The sequence below is a fragment of the Neoarius graeffei genome, chromosome 20 (assembly GCF_027579695.1).
Source record: "Neoarius graeffei isolate fNeoGra1 chromosome 20, fNeoGra1.pri, whole genome shotgun sequence".
Lineage (NCBI taxonomy): Eukaryota > Metazoa > Chordata > Actinopteri > Siluriformes > Ariidae > Neoarius > Neoarius graeffei.
This window is the reverse complement of record NC_083588.1, coordinates 9,109,915-9,131,924: the sequence shown is the minus strand read 5'-3', so window position 1 is coordinate 9,131,924 and position 22,010 is coordinate 9,109,915. Positions and strand designations below refer to the sequence as shown.

Here is a 22,010-nt window from a genome sequence, read left to right as displayed (position 1 = left end):
AGGGCCTGAACTAGATTTTTTTCTTCAAAATATATACATATGGGCGGCACGGTGGTGTAGTGGTTAGCACTGTCGCCTCACAGCAAGAAGGTCCTGGGTTCGAGCCCCGGGGCCGGCGAGGGCCTTTCTGTGTGGAGTTTGCATGTTCTCCCCGTGTCCGCATGGGTTTCCTCCGGGTGCTCCGGTTTCCCCCACAGTCCAAAGACATGCAGGTTAGGTTAACTGGCGACTCTAAATTGACCGTAGGTGTGAATGGTTGTCTGTGTCTATGTGTCAGCCCTGTGATGACCTGGTGACTTGTCCAGGGTGTACCCCGCCTTTCGCCCGTAGTCACCTGGGATAGGCTCCAGCTTGCCTGCGACCCTGTAGAAGGATGAAGCGGCTTGAGATAATGAGATGAGATGAATATATACATATATCTATGAACTTTGCCCCTGGAAACACTGGAAAAACTCCCAGAGGTAGAAATGGCATCAGTGTCAGCATGGTGTGTGAATTCTGGCTCTGATGGTTCTTCACCCAACAAACTAAGAGTCATCCCAGTCCCAATCCACACCTCTAGTCTCAACCAGGTTTAGTGGAAGATTCACATGTCCACAAGATACAAAACTTATTCAGCAAGTTGAACTTAAAAAAAAAATCCCACAAAACATAAATCAACACTTTAAGCAGATTCAAGAATTCAGCAGAACTGTGGTGTCAGTGCATTTCATCTTTCAGGAAGTTTCTTTATTTTGCTCTTTAAATGACATTAAAGAAGCTTCATCACAGAGAGTGAAGAACAAACTCCATCAAAAAGACACGGTTATAAATTACTTAATTTCCCACTGATACTGGATCTGAGCGCTTTCTTTCTTTTAAACCATGCTGATACAAATGCGGGGCGGCACGGTGGTGTAGTGGATAGCGCTGTCGCCTCACAGCAAGAAGGTCCTGGGTTCGAGCCCCGGGGCCGGCGAGGGCCTTTCTGTGTGGAGTTTGCATGTTCTCCCCGTGTCCGCATGGGTTTCCTCCGGGTGCTCCAGTTTCCCCCACAGTCCAAAGACATGCAGGTTAGGTTAACTGGTGACTCTAAATTGACCGTAGGTGTGAATGTGAGTGTGAATGGTTGTCTGTGTCTATGTGTCAGCCCTGTGATGACCTGGCGACTTGTCCAGGGTGTACCCCGCCTTTCGCCCGTAGTCAGCTGGGATAGGCTCCAGCTTGCCTGCGACCCTGTAGAAGGATAAAGCGGCTAGAGATAATGAATGAATGAATGATACAAATGCTCCAATCTGGAATTCAGACTTCCTTCATTTGTATCGCTGCTCCATGGGAGACCTTTTTACTGACAGCAAGAACATTTGAACCTTTTTTTTTTAAATCTCTCCTTCCAGTTCTGGATATTTTGACAACACTTTTGTGCCTCTAGAGGGCAGTCTGTGCAAACTCAACCATCTCAACCTGTTGCTCTCTGCACATTCAGGCCATTTTTATGCCTCCACCACCGTAAGTTGCAGGAGGCATTATGTTTTCGGGTTGTCCATCTGTCATGCGTGTGTCCGTCCGTCCCGAAACCTTGTGAACGCGATATCTCAAAGGCCGATGAAAGGAATTTCACCAAACTTTCAGCATTTGTACGCTTTAGGACAAACATGAACTGATTAGATTTTGAGATCAAAAGGCCTAAGGTCAAGGTCACTGTGAGGTCAAATGTCTGTCTGAAAACCTTGTGAACACAATATCTCCAAGGCTAATCCAAGTACTTTCACCAGGTCAAGATTACTGTGAGGTCAAATGTCCATCCCCAAATCACAACTTAATAAGGCATGTAGTCTACCAGGCGGAGGCATCCCCAGCGACGCCGTTAGTGTCGAGTTCTATCTCTTTAAACATAAACTGCTTACAAGGACAATCCTCAAAAACTTCCACTGTCACTACTCCTGTCTGCAAATAGTTACATAAAACTTTAGCCCCTGCACCCGGTCACATTTATACATGTATTTGTAATTAAATGTGATACAAACCTGCAAATAACTTTGTACATCCTCTGTATATTGTCATAGGGAAACAGGCAACATCTAACTTCCACATATTTATGCCTCCGCCACCTTAAGGTGCAGGAGGCATGATGTTTTCGGGTTGGCCGTCTGTCCGTGCGTCCGTGCATGCAGCTGTCCCAAAACCTTATGAACACGATATATCAAAGGCTGATGAAAGGAATTTCACCAAACTTTCACCATTTGTGCACTTTGGGACAAACATGAATTGATTAGATTTTGAGATCAAAAGGTCTAAGGTCAAGGTCACTGTGAGGCCAAATGTCTGTCCGAAAACCTTGTGAACACAATGTCTCCAAGGCTAATACAAGTAATTTCACCAGGTCAAGATTACTGTGAGGTCAAATTTCCATCCCAAAATCACAACTTAATAAGGTGTGTAGTCTCCCAGGCGGAGGCATCCCCATCGACGCCATTGGCGTCGAGTTCTATCTTTATTTTTATTTTTAACAAATTCGATAAATAAAAACTTGATACAAAATGTCTAACAATACGGAAGCCGAGAGAGGCCCTTCATATAATCCTTTTTTTATTCACCTTGTTATCCCGAGATAACGACAATTAATTCAGGATCTCGAGAAAACAACACAACTAATTCAAGATCTCGAGAAAACAAAACCGTTATTTCGAGATCTCGAGAAAACAAAACAATTATTCCGTGATCTCGAGAAAACAAAACAATTATTCCGTGATCTCGAGAAAACAAAACAATTATTCCGTGATCTCGAGAAAACAAAACAATTATTTCATGATCTCGAGTAAACAGCTGAGAAATGGTTCATTCAGGTGCGCCAAGAAGAGACTTGTGATATGCTGACTTTGGGGATATTTCTCATTCTGTATAGACGCAACTTTGGTCATTAGAATGACTGGAATAATCGATCACCTAATAAGGAAATATTTTGATCAGGGGTTGACACAGGGAGAGATTGCATTAAGACTTTTAATAAGGGATAATTTCAAAATTAGTCCGCGGCACCTCCGCAGAAGACTGGCCCGGCTTCGTCTCTACCGACGGAGACACAGTGATCCAGCTGAGATCATGAAACAATTGTTTTGTTTTCTAGAGATCACAAAATAACGGTTTTGTTTTCTCGAGATCTCAAATTAGTTGTGTTGTTTTCTCGAGATCCTGAATTAATTATGTCGTTATCTCGGGATAACAAGGTGAATAAAAAAAGATTATATGAAGGGCCTCTCACGGCTTCCATACAACAAGATAATTTCTGCTTAGAATGTAAACAAACTGGCAAAATGACAGTAGCAATTTGTGAAAAATGCTAGAATAATAATTATTGAAAAATAAAAAAGATGCGTTCATACCATCAAATACTTTTATTCCGTATTTTGTTGCTTTTTTGGGGGGGAGGGTTGTTATGCCTCCGCCACCTTAAGGTGCAGGAGGCATTATGTTTTCAGGTTGTCCGTGTGTCCATCCGTGCGTGCGTCCATCCGTCCGTCCCGCAACCTTGTGAACACGATATCTCAAAGGCTACTGAAAGGAATTTCACCAAACTTTCACCATCTGTGCGCATTGGGACAAACATGAATTGGTTAGATTTTGAGATCAAAAGGTCTAACGTCAAGGTCACTGTGAGGTCAAATGTCTGTCCGAAAACCTTGTGAACACAATATCTCCAAGGCTAAAACAAGTAATTTCACCAGGTCAAGGTTACTGTGAGGTCAAATATCCATCCCCAAATCACAACTTAATAAGGCGTGAAGTCTACCGGGTGGAGGCATCCCATCGACGCCGTTGGTGTCGAGTTCTATCTAGTTCTTCTCACATTCTGCTGTGAATCATGACCCTCAGATTAAACAGAATTACGTACAGCATATCAGCAACCTGCGTTGTGTTGATCAGTAGATAAGGCTCTTTGTTCTGGAGAACCTGATTTCATGGTAAATTCATAAGGATTGAAATAAGGCAGTTGATCGATTTGTCTAATTTTATACAAATACCGTAATCCCTGTTTAAACTTTTCATCTGAAATGTGAATCTGTTTGATGTTACACTGTATAAAATCATATCCTTTTTTTCCCCATTCAGAGACTTTCGAATGGTTTAAAGGTTCTGTGGATGATTAAGGGTTCTCAGCTTCTAAAAATGGTTTTATTCTCAACTCTTTCTAACCGTGAAACATTCTGTTGTTGAGTTCCACATAGAACCTTCTAATCATCCACTCATCTCTACACTGAGCAGCCTGTGGTTGTGGGTTTAATCCATCCATCGTGCTCATGGACACTCCCTATTCAAATAGAGTCGGGTATAAACAGCATGTTCTTGGCTCTTCTAGTTTCCAGTGAGCTGTGTGATAGATAACACTCCCACACACTTTAAATCTGGCTGAAACAGAACTCGGAGAAGGATGATTTTTAGACATTGTATTTTATTTGCACTCATTTCATGTAAGTTTCAGATTTTTCATGAGATTATTGGGAGGAAAAAGAGCCATTCTGTCCTGATAAAGATTATAACATTACCGAGTTATACTCTTCTTTTCCAGATTCTTATGGACAGTCCCTGACCTCCTCTGCTTCTGTGGTGAAGAGACCTGGAGAGTCAGTCACACTGTCCTGTACTGTCTCCGGATTCTCAATGGGCAGCTACTACACGCACTGGATCCGTCAGAAACCAGGACGAGGACTGGAGTGGATCGGGCGCATTGACACTGGCACTAGCACAATATTTGCTCAGTCTCTGCAGGGCCAGTTCTCCATCACTAAAGACACCAGTAAAAACATTCTGTACCTCGAAGTGAAGAGTCTGAAAGCTGAAGACACGGCTGTTTATTACTGTGCACGAGGCTCACAATGACACAACAGACTCCAGAGCTGTACAAAAACTGACACAAGCACATCCTCATGAGCTGTAAATATTCCCTCAGCAGGAAACTGAACCCCAGAGTCATTTATTATGAACATCTTCATGAACATTCTGCTTTTTATTTTGCTTCAAGTCCTCTGAGAGGCGCTCTTTCTCTACTTCGACAACATCTGCCCCACATGTTGAGGATAAAATGACTGAGAGATTAAACGGACTGAGAGAGGACTTATGTCCAACAATGTGTCTAGAAATATGTTTCATTTTGAAAAAAAAAGAAGAAGAAACAATTGTCAGAAAAGTCCAAACTTGAGGTGTGCATCAGGATGGGAATCAGCTGTAAGAAAGTCACAGGAGCATGTGGTCAGATATGAAGCTTGTGGGAGCCACAAAAGATCAGAAACATGAACATGGCAGTGTATTGGGAGCTCATGTGATGCTGCGTGACACGTTTTCTGCTTCATCCTTGTTCACGTCACTGCGGTTTCAAGGACTAATGTGTTTATATTGTGAGAAAAAGAACCAACAGAGTTTGTGAGAAAATATTGCAAAGAAAAATAAATGCAGAAGTGGGCAGGCGAGGAATTTATTTCCTCAAGCACAGATAATAATTATCACTCTAAATTTAGTATCTAATCCTTGTTGTGAGTTTCTCTGTATGTATAATTCCCTCTATTATTGACCTGGTATTGAAGTTGGAAAAGAGCTTTCTGTCATGGCAAAGATTTGTTCCATTAAAAAGCCACACATTCTCCATAAGATGAATATCTTCCTCAAGAATTAAATAAATTTTAAATCTGTTGTCCTATCATCATTAGCAGATAAGCAAATACAAGCATCAGGGCTGGATATTGATCTATTTATGTGATGGTCTCTGTTAAGCATTGGAGAACAGAGAAGACCCCAGTACAAACAACATATACCATGTTCTCTCCATCTCGACTGCTCCTGCTGGCAACTGCTTCCTGTGAGTGCTTTATCAAATTTATTCATTTACAACAATAACAGTAAATGTGCAGCGTATATTGCATGAGAGATCACCGTATGAGATATCAGCGTATATTGCATGAGATAAAATTGTATTATTTTCATAATGAACCTTTATATTAGTTATCCCATTTGCAATTGCGCTTCCTATTTGGAAGTAGTGTTAATGTTTTTACCCACTTTGGTATACCGCATATCATCGTGTCCTGACTAGTTAGTGAATGCTCTAGCATGCCGTGCTGCCTAATACAGTGGCCAGCACTGCACCGAACTGTGTTCTGAACAATCTGAAAGGAACATGGCATTTATTTGTTCACATTAAACCACTTGCTTTAAGCCAGTTAGCGAGTGGTGATGGTTTTCACTGTAACTGCGTTGCATATGCAATCATTTTGAGTTCATGTGTATATTTTTGCTGAAGCTAAGAAAAGGAAATGTCATTCCTAATAATGTAAATATGTTATAATAGTGTTGTAATGGTTAAAAGGTGTTGATACAGCAATTAACAATATATGAAAAGACACAATACACACTTAAGATTGAAGTAGAAACTTTATTGTTTAATTCATGCAATACATTTTCTTTACACTGGGGAGAAAGTAATGTGAATGCTTACTGTATATTGTAACATTGTGGGTTAATGTAATGAGTTATTCACATTATGGTTAAAAAGGGATGTACCCTTGGAAACTGGTTACAGAAATGAGTAACAGAATATGAAGAAATGAGATCTCAGAAGTAGAACACTCATGAGTCTACATTTTGTGTAGGCTGGGTTTTTTTTGTGGATAAAGAAACAGATTCCAAGATGGCGAGCCAAGCCCAGCGAGGACGTAAGGCCTCTGCATGCTCTTGCGACAAGGCTTTCTCAGATAGCTTTTCGCAGACAGTTGTAATTTATTGTTGAGCGGGGAGTATAGGCGTGCGCGATGTTATTCACCGGCACAACGCAAGGGGGCGGGAAGTCGCTAGGAGTAGTTGGTGGGTGTGGTTAGTGGAGTGTTTATCCTCCAGTTACTTATAATGACTAGAACTTTTTTATATAATGACTAGATCTGGAGTTGTATAGATGTATGTACGTCCTCAATCAACCGCTCTTCATGCTGCTCCATCTTCGCTCGTGTTTTTAAAAATGCCGGTCATGAAAACAAAACAAACCGGGAAAGTAGGGAAGCGGAAGTGCGTGTACAGCGGATGTAGAGTGGACCAGTCAGAGCCCTCTTGTCTGCGACGCTGTCTGCGAGGCTTCTGCCGTGGTCACAATTTTTGGGAGGTGCGCACAGAGCGTCTGTGAAAGTGGGGGGCTACGCAGACGCTATCTGCGACACCGTCTGCGAGGACTGGGTTGTCAGCATAAATTGGTCTTGAGGATGGTCAGGAGAGCGGTGTGGCCAGCTGTGTGACTGCCTCAGCGGAACCCGCTTGAATCACTGATACCAGATAAGAGTACTCTTGACCAGTTAACTCCATTGACTCAGCCTGAGTTTGAACTGTTATATAGGATTATTTTTTAGGAACGGACTCTTATTGGGGACACATTTTTGATATTTTCGGGAACCAAGGTCTGAATTATCCTTATATATTTTATTTTGAAGAGCTCTTCTTTAAATTTTTCTTTTCTTGTCTGTGACTCAGTCACAGCATTTCCATGTTAACGCTGTGCCTGCAGTGCACAGCTGGTGTATATATTCAATAAATCTGCCAATTGTTCCACTTCTTAATAAGTGTTTCCTGATTAGTTTTTTTTTTTTTCCAGAGTTGTGAGATTTTTTAAGCCATACCTCTCTACCGAGCCTAGGTAGATATTTAGTGCTTTTCCACAGGTCCAGAGTACAAGCGCTACACTTCACATTCTGCACACTATGATAATCTCATCACAAACAAGAACTTGGTATACTGTCATATCATTCGGGAACAGTAATCACTTCAACCAGTCAGAGTTTGTATATCATGTGTGAGAAAGTGTGAGAGCATTTTGTCATGACTTTGAAGAGTAGTAGAATTTTTCCACAATCATGATCCCAATATCCTCAAGCATTGATAATCATAATCATTTTAAATTCAGCATTTAATCCTGATTGCCTATTTCACTGATCCTTGAATATTTGATTGAAAATTATAGTACATGATAAAGAGGCTTCTGTTCCATTAAAAGCCACACATTCTCCATCAGATGAATCTCCTCCCCATGTTTTAAATCAATTTATGTAGAGCATCCATGATATGTCTGTGTAAATTATTTAGAAATGAAAACATATTAGAACAAGCACTGTTCTGTAAACCTTGAAGCTGAAACTACTGTCAGAGCCGCTGTTCTAGAAATATAAGGGTCTGCAACATCATGCCCACCATACAGATCAGGAAGTTCCCGAACCAAAATCCCTGGATAAACAGTCAGGTATGATGCATGTTGCATGCTCACTCTCTTGCATTTAGATCAGGCAATGAAATGGAGTACAAAGCGGCAAAGTATGGACTGAGGAAAGCCATTACAGTGGCCAAGAGGCAGTACAGAGAGAAGCTGGACAGCTTCTATTCTACTGCCGACCCTGGGCGGATGTGGCAAGGCCTGCAGCACTTCACAGATTTTAGGACCGGCACCATTAGCTCCACAAAAAGCCTGCCAGATGAACTCAACACTTTCTACACCCGCTTTGAGACCTCCAGCTACAGCACAGAGAGGAGGCACACACACCTGCACCAACCAACGCACCACCACCATCAACAGTCTCCCATCAACAGTCTCATCAGGCCAGGTACACAAAGCTCTGAGGAAGATCAACCTCAGGAAGGCAGCAGGACCAGACAACATCCCTGGGCGGTCCCTCAGAGTATGTGCCAATGAGCTGGCTGATGTTTTCACTGCTATCTTCAACCTTTCCCTCAGCCAGAGCACTGTTCCCTCCTGCTTCAAGACCACAACCATTGTCACTCTTCCCAAGAAGAGCCCACCCACCTGCCTGAATGATTTCAGGCCGATCGCACTCACTCCATTCATCTCAAAGTGCTTTGAGAGAGTGGTACTGGCCCACATTCAAGCCAGTATACCGGACCCCCTGCAGTATGCCTACAGGCCCAACAGGTCCAGCTCAGATGCCATCGCTGCTGCCCTCCATTATACTCTCTCCCACCTGGAAAACAAAGACTCCGACATCAGAAGACTCTTTGTTGACTACAGCTCTGCCTTCAACAGGGTCATCCCCCACAAACTCACCCATAAACTGTCCACACTTGGCTTGCACCCCACCCTCAGTGACTGGCTCTGAGGTAAATAAGGAAAAAAAAAGGTAAATACATTACCTTTATTTTGTAATATACTTTCTTTTTTTGCTTTTTATTTTGCACTATATTGCCTTTACTTTCTATGATTTCTTCCACCTATTTATTGTTGTAATTTGGCACTCATGGTGGACGATAGACAAAGAATTTCATTGTGCAAGAGGACATGTTCCTTACTGTGCCTATGACATTAAACACTTTGAAACACTTTGAAACTTGAATCAGTTGGTCACAGAGATACGCAAGTGTTTAGTTTTAAAACCCAAGTCTTCAAGGTCATGTGATGCATTTGATGCAAATTCTTCACTGATGTCTCTTATATGAGGTTGGTGATTGTGAGTGTGTGTGTGGTGAGGAGGAGAGCAGCTGAACAGTTTAATTCACTTCAGTTTTATCCCAAACAACGATGCTCTCATCAGTGCTGCTGTTGCTCACAGCTGCATTCTGTAAGTCTCCATGTTGGCTGAATGAGTTTAGATTTCATACCTGGTTGGGCACATGATTTGATGATGTTTTATTGTTGTTGTTCTCAGGTGGTGTTGGTGCTGTGGAGCTCACTCAGTCAGCCTCTGTGCTCGTGAAACCTGGAGAGTCGTTCTCCATTTCTTGTAAGACCTCAGAGTCGAGCTATTGTATTAACTGGATACGACAACCTGCTGGGAAAGCTCTTGAATGGCTCGGATATCTGTGTAGTGATGGTAGCACTAATCTCAAAGATACAGTGAAGAGCAAGATCAGTTTCAGCCAGGACACATCCAGCAGAACAGTTTATTTAAGAGGACAAAACTCTCAGACCGAGGACACGGCTGTGTATTACTGTGCCAGAGACACACAGCACTACAGACTCCCTGCAGCCCTGTACAAAAACATCCCTGTTCATTTTCATCTCCCTGCAGTCCACTTGTCCCCAGGGACGCCTGGTATAAATGAGCTCGCAGGGCTCAGACCCCTCTGTATTTCAAAGACAAGGGGAAATCAACCTCATGTTTCATCTTTGGCCTCAACATGAAATTATTTCTTGTCCTGGGCTGGATATACAGTTAATCCATCATGAATAATCTGTCAATCCATTCCATTCCAATCCATAGTTAATGTGAAGGAGGTGAAGTGTAACTGCAGCATTCAGACTCTCCAAAGGCCAGGTGATATGAACATCACAGTTTATGATTTGAACATAATGTCTGTCTTTGGACATTGAAAGTTTGGCTTTAACAGCTTGATTGATGATCATATTCCAGTTCTTTAAACTGCTCTGATCAGTTGGAGGTAAATCTCCTCGTCTACAGATGTGATGGAGCTGAGAATTGTGCCTCTTGTTGCCTGGAAAGTATGTTCACTTCACACAGTGCACAAAGACAAAATAATCTCACAAATTTAGCTGTTTAAATTCATGCTCCGATCAACACCAGAATGATTTGTGTTCAGGAGTCCACAAGACAACAAATAATGTTACTCATTCGTTGAGAACCAGCACCATTAGAATGAGGGGTTCAGTGATGCACTGCTCTTCTGGATCGATAAATGAAACTTCATGATTTGACATTGCCATCATAAACATTAAAAATCATAAACTAGGATCTTCATACACATGAGATTGATCTCTGTCTTCATGCAATTCTGAACAGGGCTGATAATGATATAAAAGCTTGTTTTTCTCATTATTATTATTATTTTGATGTATTATGGCAAAAATTCAGTTTATTTTTCATGACAACCAAAATAAAAAGGGAGAATTGCATCATTTATTTATTTATGAACCATTATTTTATACAAAAAAATCTTACTCGTAATAATCATAAATTAATTATTTCCCACATTAAATTGATGTTAAATTGAGACATGTGATTTGACTGTGATGAACATCTGCAGAGCTGCACTCAACACAGCTCCTCTGTCATGTTTATGCAAATCTCCATCTCCTCTTGTAATATTAGCACCGTGCTTACCTCGAGAGGAAGCGGTTCTCATTAGTCCTCGTTCAACACAAACATGTTTGCTTCAGCTCCACTGCTGCTGCTGGCTCTCGCCCCCTGTGAGTGTTTGGATCGAAGCTTTATGAGTTCATCTGATCCTTTCAGTTCAACATGTCAACCTTTTCTTTTTCTCTTTTCACAGATGTGTTCTGTGCTACTGAGCTCATCCAGCCAGACTCAGTGGTGATAAAGCCAGGAGAGACTTTAACCATCACCTGTAGAGTGTCTGGAGCTTCTATCACTGATAGCAGCAACCACTATGGAACAGCTTGGATTCGACAACCTGCAGGAAAACCTTTGGAATGGATCAACACCATTTATTATGATGGGAACATTGAAAAGAAAGATTCACTGAAAGACAAGTTTGTTGTTTCTCGAGACACTTCCAGTAACACTGTGACCTTACGGGGACAGAACATGCAGAGTGAAGACACAGCTCTGTATTACTGCACTCGAAGACCACACAGTGAGACAAATCAACAACATCCCTGTACAAAAACACCTCATACAGTGTACAGTATAACAGAATGACCACAAGATACAAAACTTATCCATCCACATCGAACTAAAAAAAAAAATAATCCCACAAATTACACCAGGGTTTCATGTTAATTTTTTATTCGTTTGTGGTGTAGATTTGAATCCCCAGTGCTACAGCTCTAACACTGCTACACATTTATACACACAATTATAATCACATCTCTGTCGAGAATTTGTTCTACTGTTATATCATTAAATAAGAATAATCACCCCAGCAAATCAGTTTGTGTATCATGTGTGAGAAAGTGTGAGAGCATTTTGTCATGACTTTGAAAAAAAAGTAGAATTTTTCCATTCTCATGATCCCAGTATCCTCAAGCATTGAGAATAATTATCATTCTTACATTCAGTCTTTCATAAAAACAAACCAAATTCAGCACCAAAGAACAATTTTCATTCTGATGATTAAAACCTGTCAAGGACAGAAACCGGCAGGCTGTTTTGAATGGAAGAGCATCACAATATGCAAATCTGCAAAATTCCCCCCCTTCCAACTACAGATAGAGAAATATCAGCCTCAGTCACTGTGGGCTCTGGAGAATTTTGCACTGCTTTGAGTTCAACGATGTTCCTTCCATTTTTGCTGCTGCTGGCAGCTTCATCCTGTGAGTTTCACTTCAATCATGAACTCGGTGCTTATAGCTCTGTAAACCATCTGTAACACTTTTTTTTCGGGGTGGTGAAAAACTGAAGCACTGGGACAGGCGGGTTCACTGCAGGGCAATTTTTGTTTCAGATTTTTTGATGATTTCACATCCAAACACAGCACACAGGGAGGTGCTTTCTCCCTCCACATCAGCCCTCAGCTGGCACTGAAAGACAAAGACACACACACACACGGACCAGTAATTTGACACAGGTGTGATCATTTTGCCACTGACCATCACCGGCCTCGCCCTCCAATAACAAACTGGGGCTTGACCACGCCCCCGCTGCCACGCCCTCTCAGTCATAATTTTCGTTCCATTGCAAGAAAGTTTGAAGTTTGTGCTATTTTTAGATCCATGGCATCATCCGAATAATGTGGAGTAAATTATTACAACAAAACACTAAAAGTGCAGTTCTGTTGTCTGTCCTTTTGTGGAATTTGTATTTGATCAGAAAATGTGTCATTAGTCCACTGACTTTTCGTTTCTCCTCCAAAGGCATTCTGGGGAAAAAGGAAGGTTGAGTAAATCATCCATAAATCTATTCTCTGCCATCCAGAAGCTATTGAACAGCCAGAGAAAAATAATGCAGCTGTTTCTCACCAGTAGAAGTGAAAATTATTTTCCTTTTTTGACAAACAGTCAAATTTAGCAAGTTTCCTCCACCTTTGGTCTTGTTGTGTCTCCTGTATATTTATCCTGCAGCCACATTAGAAATGTCTGAACATGATGTTTTTCTTTCAGCTTTAAGGTCTGTGAGGGGCGCTATTTCTCTATTCACACAACATCTAACCAACATGCTGAGCTTCAAAGGACTGAGAGAGTGGAATAAATATGAGAACATGTTCTCCTGGGATTTACATTAAAGTCATAAACTCTAACTACAACATTGTTCTGAAGCTAAGACCTTACAGATCGATTATATCAGTATCTCATGAAACCAAGCTGCAGAATCCACACTGTTTGGTGAATTAGTCAGTAAATAGTCAGGAACTCTTATATTTTGTGAATGTGTACATGTTTTTCCATTTGCAGGAAATGCCTCATGTCTCTAAGCCTGCTGTGCCTTTATGAAAGCCTCAACACTGTCATGCAAATCAACCCCCCTATAAAATATTTGAGGTGCACTCAAGAGAAGTGAGGTTCCAGGTTCAGGTTCCATGCAAACCATGTTCTCAACATTTGTACTCCTGCTGTTAACAGCTGCATCTGGTAAGTATGTGGAGAATTTTGGAGAGAAACAGATAATTGTGGACATATTTCCTTTAGAAAGAAGGCACCTGAATAATTGTTTGTTGTTCACAGGAATTAAATGTATTGAACTGGTTCAGCCTGCAGTCATGGTGGTTAAGCCTGGAGAATCATTTTCAGTCCCCTGTAAGATCACTGGATACTCAGCCACGAGTTCCTGTACTAACTGGATATGACAGGCATCAGGACACGCGCTGGAATGGACCAGCTGGTACTGCAGCTCCAGTGATACCAGCAGCAAAGATTCACTCAAGAGCAAGATCCGTTTCAGAGACACGTCCAGCAGCACAGTAACATTAACAGGGCAGAACATGCAGACTGAAGACACAGCTGTGTATTACTGCGCTCGTGATCCACAGTGAGACAAATCAACATCCCTGTACAAAAACACCTCATACAGTGTACAGTATAACAGAATGTCCACAAGATACAAAACTTATCAATCCTGTTTCACTGATACTTTCAAATTTGATTGAAAATTATAGCATTTGATAAACAGGCTTCTATTCCATTAAAAGCCACACATTCTCCATCAGATGAATCTCCTCCTCATGTTTTAAATAAATTTCATTGGAATGAAGTTTTAATCAAAGAACTGTATTCAAATTATAAAAGATTCGTCAGATTGAACCTTTCATTCATTTCACAGAATATTTCATGAAGAGTGAAAATAAATGTGTAAATGTTTCTGCACCTATAGAGGGCAGTATCTCACTTCTCCTGAGGGTAAACTCATGAAACTTGCTTTTTTTTCTGAAATGAGAAAAGACAAGTCTTATCTCTCAGGATTAGGAGCAGAGACATCGTCTCAATAACAACAGTAACACACTCAACATATCAATTCAGACACCTTCAACAATATTATAAACACTGAAATAGACAGTGACTAAAAACATTTCTTCATTCTATCAAATATGTTCATTAATAATTAACAACCATCTCGAAAATGAAGGAAATTACGAAATTACAAGAACTTTGAAGGTCACTTGCATGTTCACCAATTATTAAAAACAACCACTAAACTGAACTGACAAACTGTAAAATGTGTCATCGCTCTCATCCTCGGCACATGCAAAATCAGCCCGTGGATCTTCATATTATAGACCTGGCAATGCTTTAACAACAGGCAAGTTGGCATGAGCTCCTGACTGAATGAGTCAGTGATGATTTGTGAACTGAATTTTTTCTGGAACTCCATTCAGTTTCTCTCTGATAATCTGGATTAGAGACAGCTGAAAAATGAAATCTGTAAAGTTTGTGTTGTTCAGTGATGATCAGTGATCAGAAAAATTCATGTTCTTCTGGGTGTTACAGTGATACACAGTGATGCATGAAAAGGACATGAGATCTAATGAGTAAAGAACAGTTATGGACTTGACAGCAGGAAACACAGCTGGAGTTTTACTGTCAATTTTTTATCTTCATGGCTGTTCCTCTGTGAATCTTTTTTACGTCTCCCGTGGGCTTGACATGCAAATGAAATCCTGCGTTTGAACCATTTATGCCGAGACATTCAGCTCAACAACACACCAGCAGTTTATGTTCATTTACAGCAACAGGAATCATTTGAATTCTTTGAGATGGGACGAGGCAGAGTTTTGAGTTACTTTGCTCTCGCAATGTTCATTCAATGTTATTCTTCTCAATTTCACAATTAAAATATAATATCTTTTCCCTTCTTTATTTCTTTCATTTTAACTGTAAAACCTGTCTTTGTGTGTCCTTGTATTTCAGATTCCTGCAGTCAGACACTGATTGAGTCTGATTCAGTGATCATCAAACCTGATCAGTCTCATAAACTGACCTTCACAGCTTCTGGATTTAACTTTGGGAGCTCCTGGATGGCTTGGATCAGACAGGCTCCTGAAAAAGGGCTGGGATTTGTTGCAACTATCGAGGATGATAGTGATAGGAAGTTTTTCTCCAGTGCAGTTAATGGCCGCTTCACCATCTCCAGAGACAACAGTAAGAAGCACGTGTATCTGCACATGAACAGCGTGAGGACAGAAGACACTGTAGAGTATTACTGCGCTCGACACACACAGTGATACTTCTCCTGAGACAGCAGTAAAAAAGAACATTTTTGCTGTAGTCACATAACAATCTTGCACTTTCATCAGCAGTGTATTCATGGAGGTCAAAGAACCAAAACTTTTAGATTGTCTCTTGTATGACTTACATGTTATTACTGAGTGAGTTTTACTGCATGTTGTGTGTGTGTGTGTGTGTGTGTGTGTGTGTGTTTATTGACTTTAAAAATCCCATATATTTGGGAGTGAACATAAGAATATGTGTGTAGTGGCCTGTGATAGAATGATGTCTCATCCCGTACACATCCACTCACCACACCCAGTATTACCTGGAATAGTCTCCAGATCCACTGCAACCCTGACCAGGATAAAGTGTTTACTGTAAATGAATGAAGGAGTTTTTCATTCTAATGTGATGTGCCTCCCAAAACATTGCTGTTGTCTTTTAGTAAGAAATGATTGACATTGATGGACATTTCTGCTCAGATCAGCAAATTTATTCAAGATTTTAACAAAATAATGTCCCATGAGACAAGTGTGTGATGATCTGGACTTCCAGTTTCCATGAGTAAGGAGATTTAAAATCATTTAGAGGACTAAATTTCACTTCCATATTCAGTCTTTAATACAAACAAACCAAATTCAGCACCAAAGAACATTTTTTATCATTCTGATGATTAAAACCTGTCAAAGACAGAAACCAGCAGGCTGTTTTGAATGGAAGAGCATAACAATATGCAAATGTTGATGCAAAATTTCCCCCCTTCCAACTACATATGGAAAAATATCAGCCTCGGTCACTGTGGGCTCTGGAGAATTTTGCACTGCTTTTAGTTCAACGATGTTCCTTCCATTTTTGCTGCTGCTGGCAGCTTCATCCTGTGAGTTTCACTTCAATCATGTACTCAGAGCTCAGAGCAAATTATTGCAGTTATAACATACTGTACAGACATTTCTGACTGAAATTGTGACATCTCTTATTTTTTTCAGATGTGGACTGTGCAGTAGAACTCACTCAGGTCACCTCAGTGATGTTAAAGCCAGGAGATTCTTTAACCCTCAGCTGTAAAGTATCCGGCTACTCTGTTACTGATGACAGCTACGCCACGGCTTGGATCCGACAACCTGCAGGAAACACTCTGGAATGGATAAACGACATCTGGGGTGGTGGAGTAATTGGTTCTGAGGATTCTCTAAAAAACAAGTTCAGTATTTCTAAAGACGGCTCCAGCAGCACGGTGACTCTGAGAGGACAGAATCTGCAGACTGAAGACACAGCTGTGTATTACTGCGCTCGCCACACACACTGATACTTCTGTTGAGGTGTCAATACAAAAACACACGCATGCTGTTGTCAAAAGTTTATCTCACATTTTCATCATCAGTGTTGAAGAACAAAGGAAACATTGAGACAAAAACTGAACTGTATGACTTTCCTCAATGCTGAGAAGAACATCTGGAAAAGGAACATTACATGAAATCTCACTATTTTCTTTCTTATTTTTGAAATCTGTGTGAAACATCCACCATCCAAATCATGTGTCAGTTGTTCCTATGGAATAATAAACGATTACAATTTATAATTAATATTAACCTGTGTGTTGCCTTTCTATAGTAAACAGACCTGCAGTTTAATTAATTAATTGATTAATTAATCAACGCCTTAATCAGATTCAAGAATTCAACATAACTGTGGTATCAGTGCATTTCATTCATCTTTCAGGATGTTTCTTTATTTTGCTCTTTAAATGACATCAGAGAAGCTTCATCACAGAGAGTGAAGAGCAAACTCCATCATAAAGACAGGGTGATAAATGACTTAATTTCCCACTGATACTGTATCTGACTGCTTTCGCTCTTTTAAACCATGCCAATACAAATGCTCCAATCTGGAATTCAGACTTCCTTCATTTGTATCGCCTCCCCATGGGAGGCCTTTTTACTGACAGCAAGAACATTTGAACCTTTTTCTTTAAAATTTCTCCTTCCAGTTCTGGATATGGGCGGCACGGTGGTGTAGTGGTTAGCGCTGTCGCCTCACAGCAAGAAGGTCCGGGTTCGAGCCCTGTGGCCGGCGAGGGCCTTTCTGTGCGGAGTTTGCATGTTCTCCCCGTGTCCGCGTGGGTTTCCTCCGGGTGCTGCGGTTTCCCCACACAGTCCAAAGACATGCAGGTTAGGTTAACTGGTGACTCTAAATTGACCGTAGGTGTGAATGTGAGTGTGAATGGTTGTCTGTGTCTATGTGTCAGCCCTGTGATGACCTGGTGACTTATCCAGGGTGTACTCCGCCTTTCGCCCGTAGTCAGCTGGGATAGGCTCCAGCTTGCCTGCGACCCTGTTGAACAGGATAAAGTGGCTACAGATAATGAGATGAGATGAGACCTTTGTGTCTCTAGAGGGCAGTCTGTGCAAACTCAACCATCTCAACCTGTTGCTCTCTGCACATTCAGGCCATTTTTCTTCTCACATCCTGCTGTGAATCATGACCCTCAGATTAAACAGAATTACATCCAGCATATCAGCAACCTGTGCTGTGTTGATAAGGCTCTTTGTCCTGGAGAACCTGTTTTCATGGTAAATTCATAAGGATTGAAATGAGGAAGTTGATCAATAGTCTAATTTTATACAAATAAACCCCTGTTTAAACTTTTCCTATGAAATGTGAATCTGTATGATGTTGCAATGTATAAAATCATATCCATTTTTTCCATTCAGAGACATTTGAATGGTTTAAAGGTTCTGTGGATGATTAGGGGTTCTCAGCTTCTAAAAATGGTTTTACTCTCAACTCTTTCTAACCGTGAAACATTCTGTTGTCAGGTTCCACATAGAACCTTCTAATCATCCACTCATCTCTACACTGAGCAGCCTGTGGTTGTGGGTTTAATCCATCCACAGTGCTCATGGACACTCCCTATTCAAATAGAGTCGGGTATAAACAGCATGTTCTTGGCTCTTCTAGTTTCCAGTGAGCTGTGTGATAGATAACACTCCCACACACTTTCAATCTGACTGAAGCATAATTCAGAGAAGGATGATTTTAGGACTGTATATTTTATTTGGACTCATTTCATGTAAGTTTCAGTTTTTCATGAGATTATTGGAAGGAAAAAGAGCCACTCTGTCTTGATAAACATTATAACATGACCGAGTTATACTCTTCTCTTCCAGATTCCTATGGACAGTCCCTGACCTCCTCTGCTTCTGTGGTGAAGAGACCTGGAGAGTCAGTCACTCTGTCCTGTACTGTCTCCGGATTCTCAATGGGCAGCTACTACATGAGCTGGATCCGTCAGAAACCAGGAAAAGGACTGGAGTGGATCGGCTACATTGATACTGGCACTGGCACTGGATTCGCTCAGTCTCTGCAGGGCCAGTTCTCCATCACTAAAGACACCAATAAAAACATGCTGTACCTCCAAGTGAAGAGTCTGAAAGCTGAAGACACGGCTGTTTATTACTGTGCACGAGACTCACACTGATACAACAGACTCCAGAGCTGTACAAAAACTGACACAAGCACATCCTCATGAGCTGTAAATATTCCCTCAGCAGGAAACTGAACCCCAGAGTCATTTATCATGAACATCTTCATGAATATCCTGCTTTTCATTTTGCTTCAAGTCCTCTGAGTGGCGCTCTTTCTCTATTTGACAACATCTGCCCCACATGTTGAGGTTAAAATGACTGAGAGAAGACTGATGTCCAACAATGTGTCTGGAAATATGTTTCATTTAAAAAAAAAGAAAGAAAGAATTGTCAGAAAAGTCCAATCTTGAGGTGTGCATCAGGAGGGGAATCAGCTCTAAAAAAGTCTCAGGAGCATGTGGTCAGATATGAAGCCTGTGGGAGCCACAATAGACTAGAAACATGAACGTGGCAGGGTATTGGGAGCTCATGTGATGCTGCTTGACACGTTTTCTGCTTCATCCTTGTTCACGTCACTGTGGTTTCAAGGCATAATGTGTTTATATTGTGGGAAAAATAACTAACAGAATTTGTGAGAAAATATTATAAAATAAATGCAGACATGGGCAGGAGGGGAATTTATGTCCTCAAGCACAGATAATAATTATCACCCTAAATATAGTATCTAATCCTTGTTGCAAGTTTCTCTGTACAATTCCCTCTATTATTGATCTGGTACTGAAGTTGGTAAAGAACTTTCTGTTATGGAAAAGATTTGTTCCATTAAAAAGCCACACAATCTCCATTCGATGAATCTCCTCCTCATGATTTAAATAACTTTTAAATCCGTTGTCCTCCCATCATCAGTAGAAAAGCAAATATAAATGTGAGGGCTGGATATCGCTCTATTTATGTGGTCTGATGGTCTCTGTTAAACTTTGGAGAACAGAGAAGACCCCAGTACAAAGAACACACACCATGTTCTCTCCATCTCTACTGCTCCTGCTGGCAGCTGCTTCCTGTGAGTGTTTTATCAAATTCATTCATTTACTACAATGACAATAAATGTGTAGCATATATTGCATGAGATATCACCATGTGTTTTCCTCCACAGATGTGCATGGTGAGGAACTGACTCAGCCTGCTTCCATGACAGTCCAGCCAGGCCAGAGTCTCTCCATCCACTGCAAGGTTTCATAGTCAGTCACGAGCAAAGGTACGTCATGGATGCGACAACCTGCAGGAAAAACTCTGGAGTGGATTGGACACATCTATCGTGGTGGGAGTCTACATTCCAATGAGAAACTAAAAACTACGTGCAGCACCTCCAGAGACACTGCTACTAACACAATAACAATTCGAGGACAGAATCTGCAGACTGAAGACATAGCTGTGTATTATTGTGCTCGCTCTCCACAGTGAGACAAATAAACAACATCCCTGTACAAAAACACCTCATGCAGTGTCCATTGTAACAGGATGTCTTCATGGGGTGGCCTTGGGCTGAATTCCCCTTGAGCAAGGTGCCTAACCCCTAACTGCTCCCCGCGCACTGTAGTATGGCTGCCCACTGCTCTGTGTGTGTGTGTGTGTGTGTTCACAGCTTCAGATGGGTTAAATGCAGAGGATGAATTTCACTGTGCTTGAGTGTGCATGTGACAAATAAAGGCTTATTCTTATTCTTATTCTGTTGAAAATGTGTTATAGATCCAAGTCAAACTAAAAAATAAATAATCCCACAAATTACAACAAAGTTCCATGTTAATTATTTTTTCAGTAGTTTGGAGCATAGATTTTAAAACCCTGTGTGACATCTTCATTATTGCTTCACATTCTGCACACTATTATAATCACATCACTAACAAGAACTTGTTGTACTATAGTATCATTCAGCAGCAATAATCACCTCAACCAATTAGAGTTTGTGTGTCATGTGTGAAAAAGTGTGAGAGCATTTTGTCATGACTTTGAAGAGAAGTAGAATTTTTCCACGATCATGATCCCAATATCCTCAAGCATTGATAATAATTATCATTCTAAATTCAGTATTTAATCCTTATTGCCTATTTCACTGATCCTTGAATATTTGATTGAAATTATAGGATATGATAAAGAGGCTTCTGTTCCATGAAAAGCCACACATTCTCCATCAGATGAATCTCCTCCCCATGTTTTAAAGCAATTTATGTGGAGCATCCATGATATAAGTGTCTGTGTAAATTATTTAGAAATGAAAACATATTAGAACAAGCGCTGTTCTGTAAACCTTGAAGCTGAAACTGTCAGAGCCGCTGTTCTAGAAATATAAGGGTCTGCAACATCGTGCCCACCATACAGATCAGGAAGTTCCCCAACCAAAAGCCCTGGATAAACAGTCAGGTATGATGCATGCTGGATGCTCACTCTCTTGCATTTAGATCAGGCAATGAAATGGAGTACAAAGTGGCAAAGTATGTACTGAGGAAAGCCATTACAGTGGCCAAGAGGCAGTACAGAGAGAAGCTGGACAGCTTCTATTCTACTGCTGACCCTGGGCGGATGTGGCATGGCCTGCAGCACTTCACAGATTTCAGGACCAGCACCATCAGCTCAACAAACAGCCTGCCGGATGACCTCAACACTTTCTACACCCGCTTTGAGACCTCCAGCTACAGCACAGAGAGGAGGCACACACACCTGCACCAACCAACGCCCCACCACCACCACCATCAACAGTTTCCCATCAACAGTCTCATCAGGCCAGGTACACAAAGCTCTGAGGAATATCAACCTCAGAAAGGCAGCAGGACCAGACAACATCCCTGGGCGGTACCTCAAAGTATGTGCCAATGAGCTGGCTGATGTTTTCATTGCTATCTTCAACCTTTCCCTCAGCCAGAGCACTGTTCCCTCCTGCTTCAAGACCACAACCATTGTCCCTCTTTCCAAGAAGAGCCCACCCACCTGCCTGAATGATTTCAGGCCGATCGCACTCACTCCATTCATCTCAAAGTGTTTTGAGAGAGTGGAACTGGCCCACATTCAAACCAGTA

At 41.2% G+C, this 22,010-nt stretch overlaps 4 gene segments (V, D, J or C); all 4 read left to right on the top strand.

Annotated features, from left to right (window-relative positions):
- The first annotated feature begins 5,787 nt into the window (after positions 1 to 5,787).
- Positions 5,788 to 13,344, top strand: LOC132868999 (immunoglobulin heavy variable 4-61-like). The segment is given in 3 exon segments: positions 5,788 to 5,830; positions 11,245 to 11,568; positions 13,325 to 13,344. Coding segments are annotated over 3 exon segments (387 nt in total).
- Positions 13,345 to 15,120: 1,776 nt separating this feature from the next.
- On the top strand, positions 15,121 to 15,588 carry LOC132868998 (Ig heavy chain V region 6.96-like). The segment is given in 2 exon segments: positions 15,121 to 15,172; positions 15,275 to 15,588. Coding segments are annotated over 2 exon segments (366 nt in total).
- An 823-nt stretch (positions 15,589 to 16,411) lies between these two features.
- On the top strand, positions 16,412 to 16,880 carry LOC132868997 (Ig heavy chain V region 914-like). The segment is given in 2 exon segments: positions 16,412 to 16,451; positions 16,561 to 16,880. Coding segments are annotated over 2 exon segments (360 nt in total).
- Positions 16,881 to 18,555: 1,675 nt separating this feature from the next.
- On the top strand, positions 18,556 to 19,052 carry LOC132868996 (immunoglobulin heavy variable 3-11-like). The segment is given in 2 exon segments: positions 18,556 to 18,644; positions 18,742 to 19,052. Coding segments are annotated over 2 exon segments (351 nt in total).
- Positions 19,053 to 22,010: the final 2,958 nt, after the last annotated feature.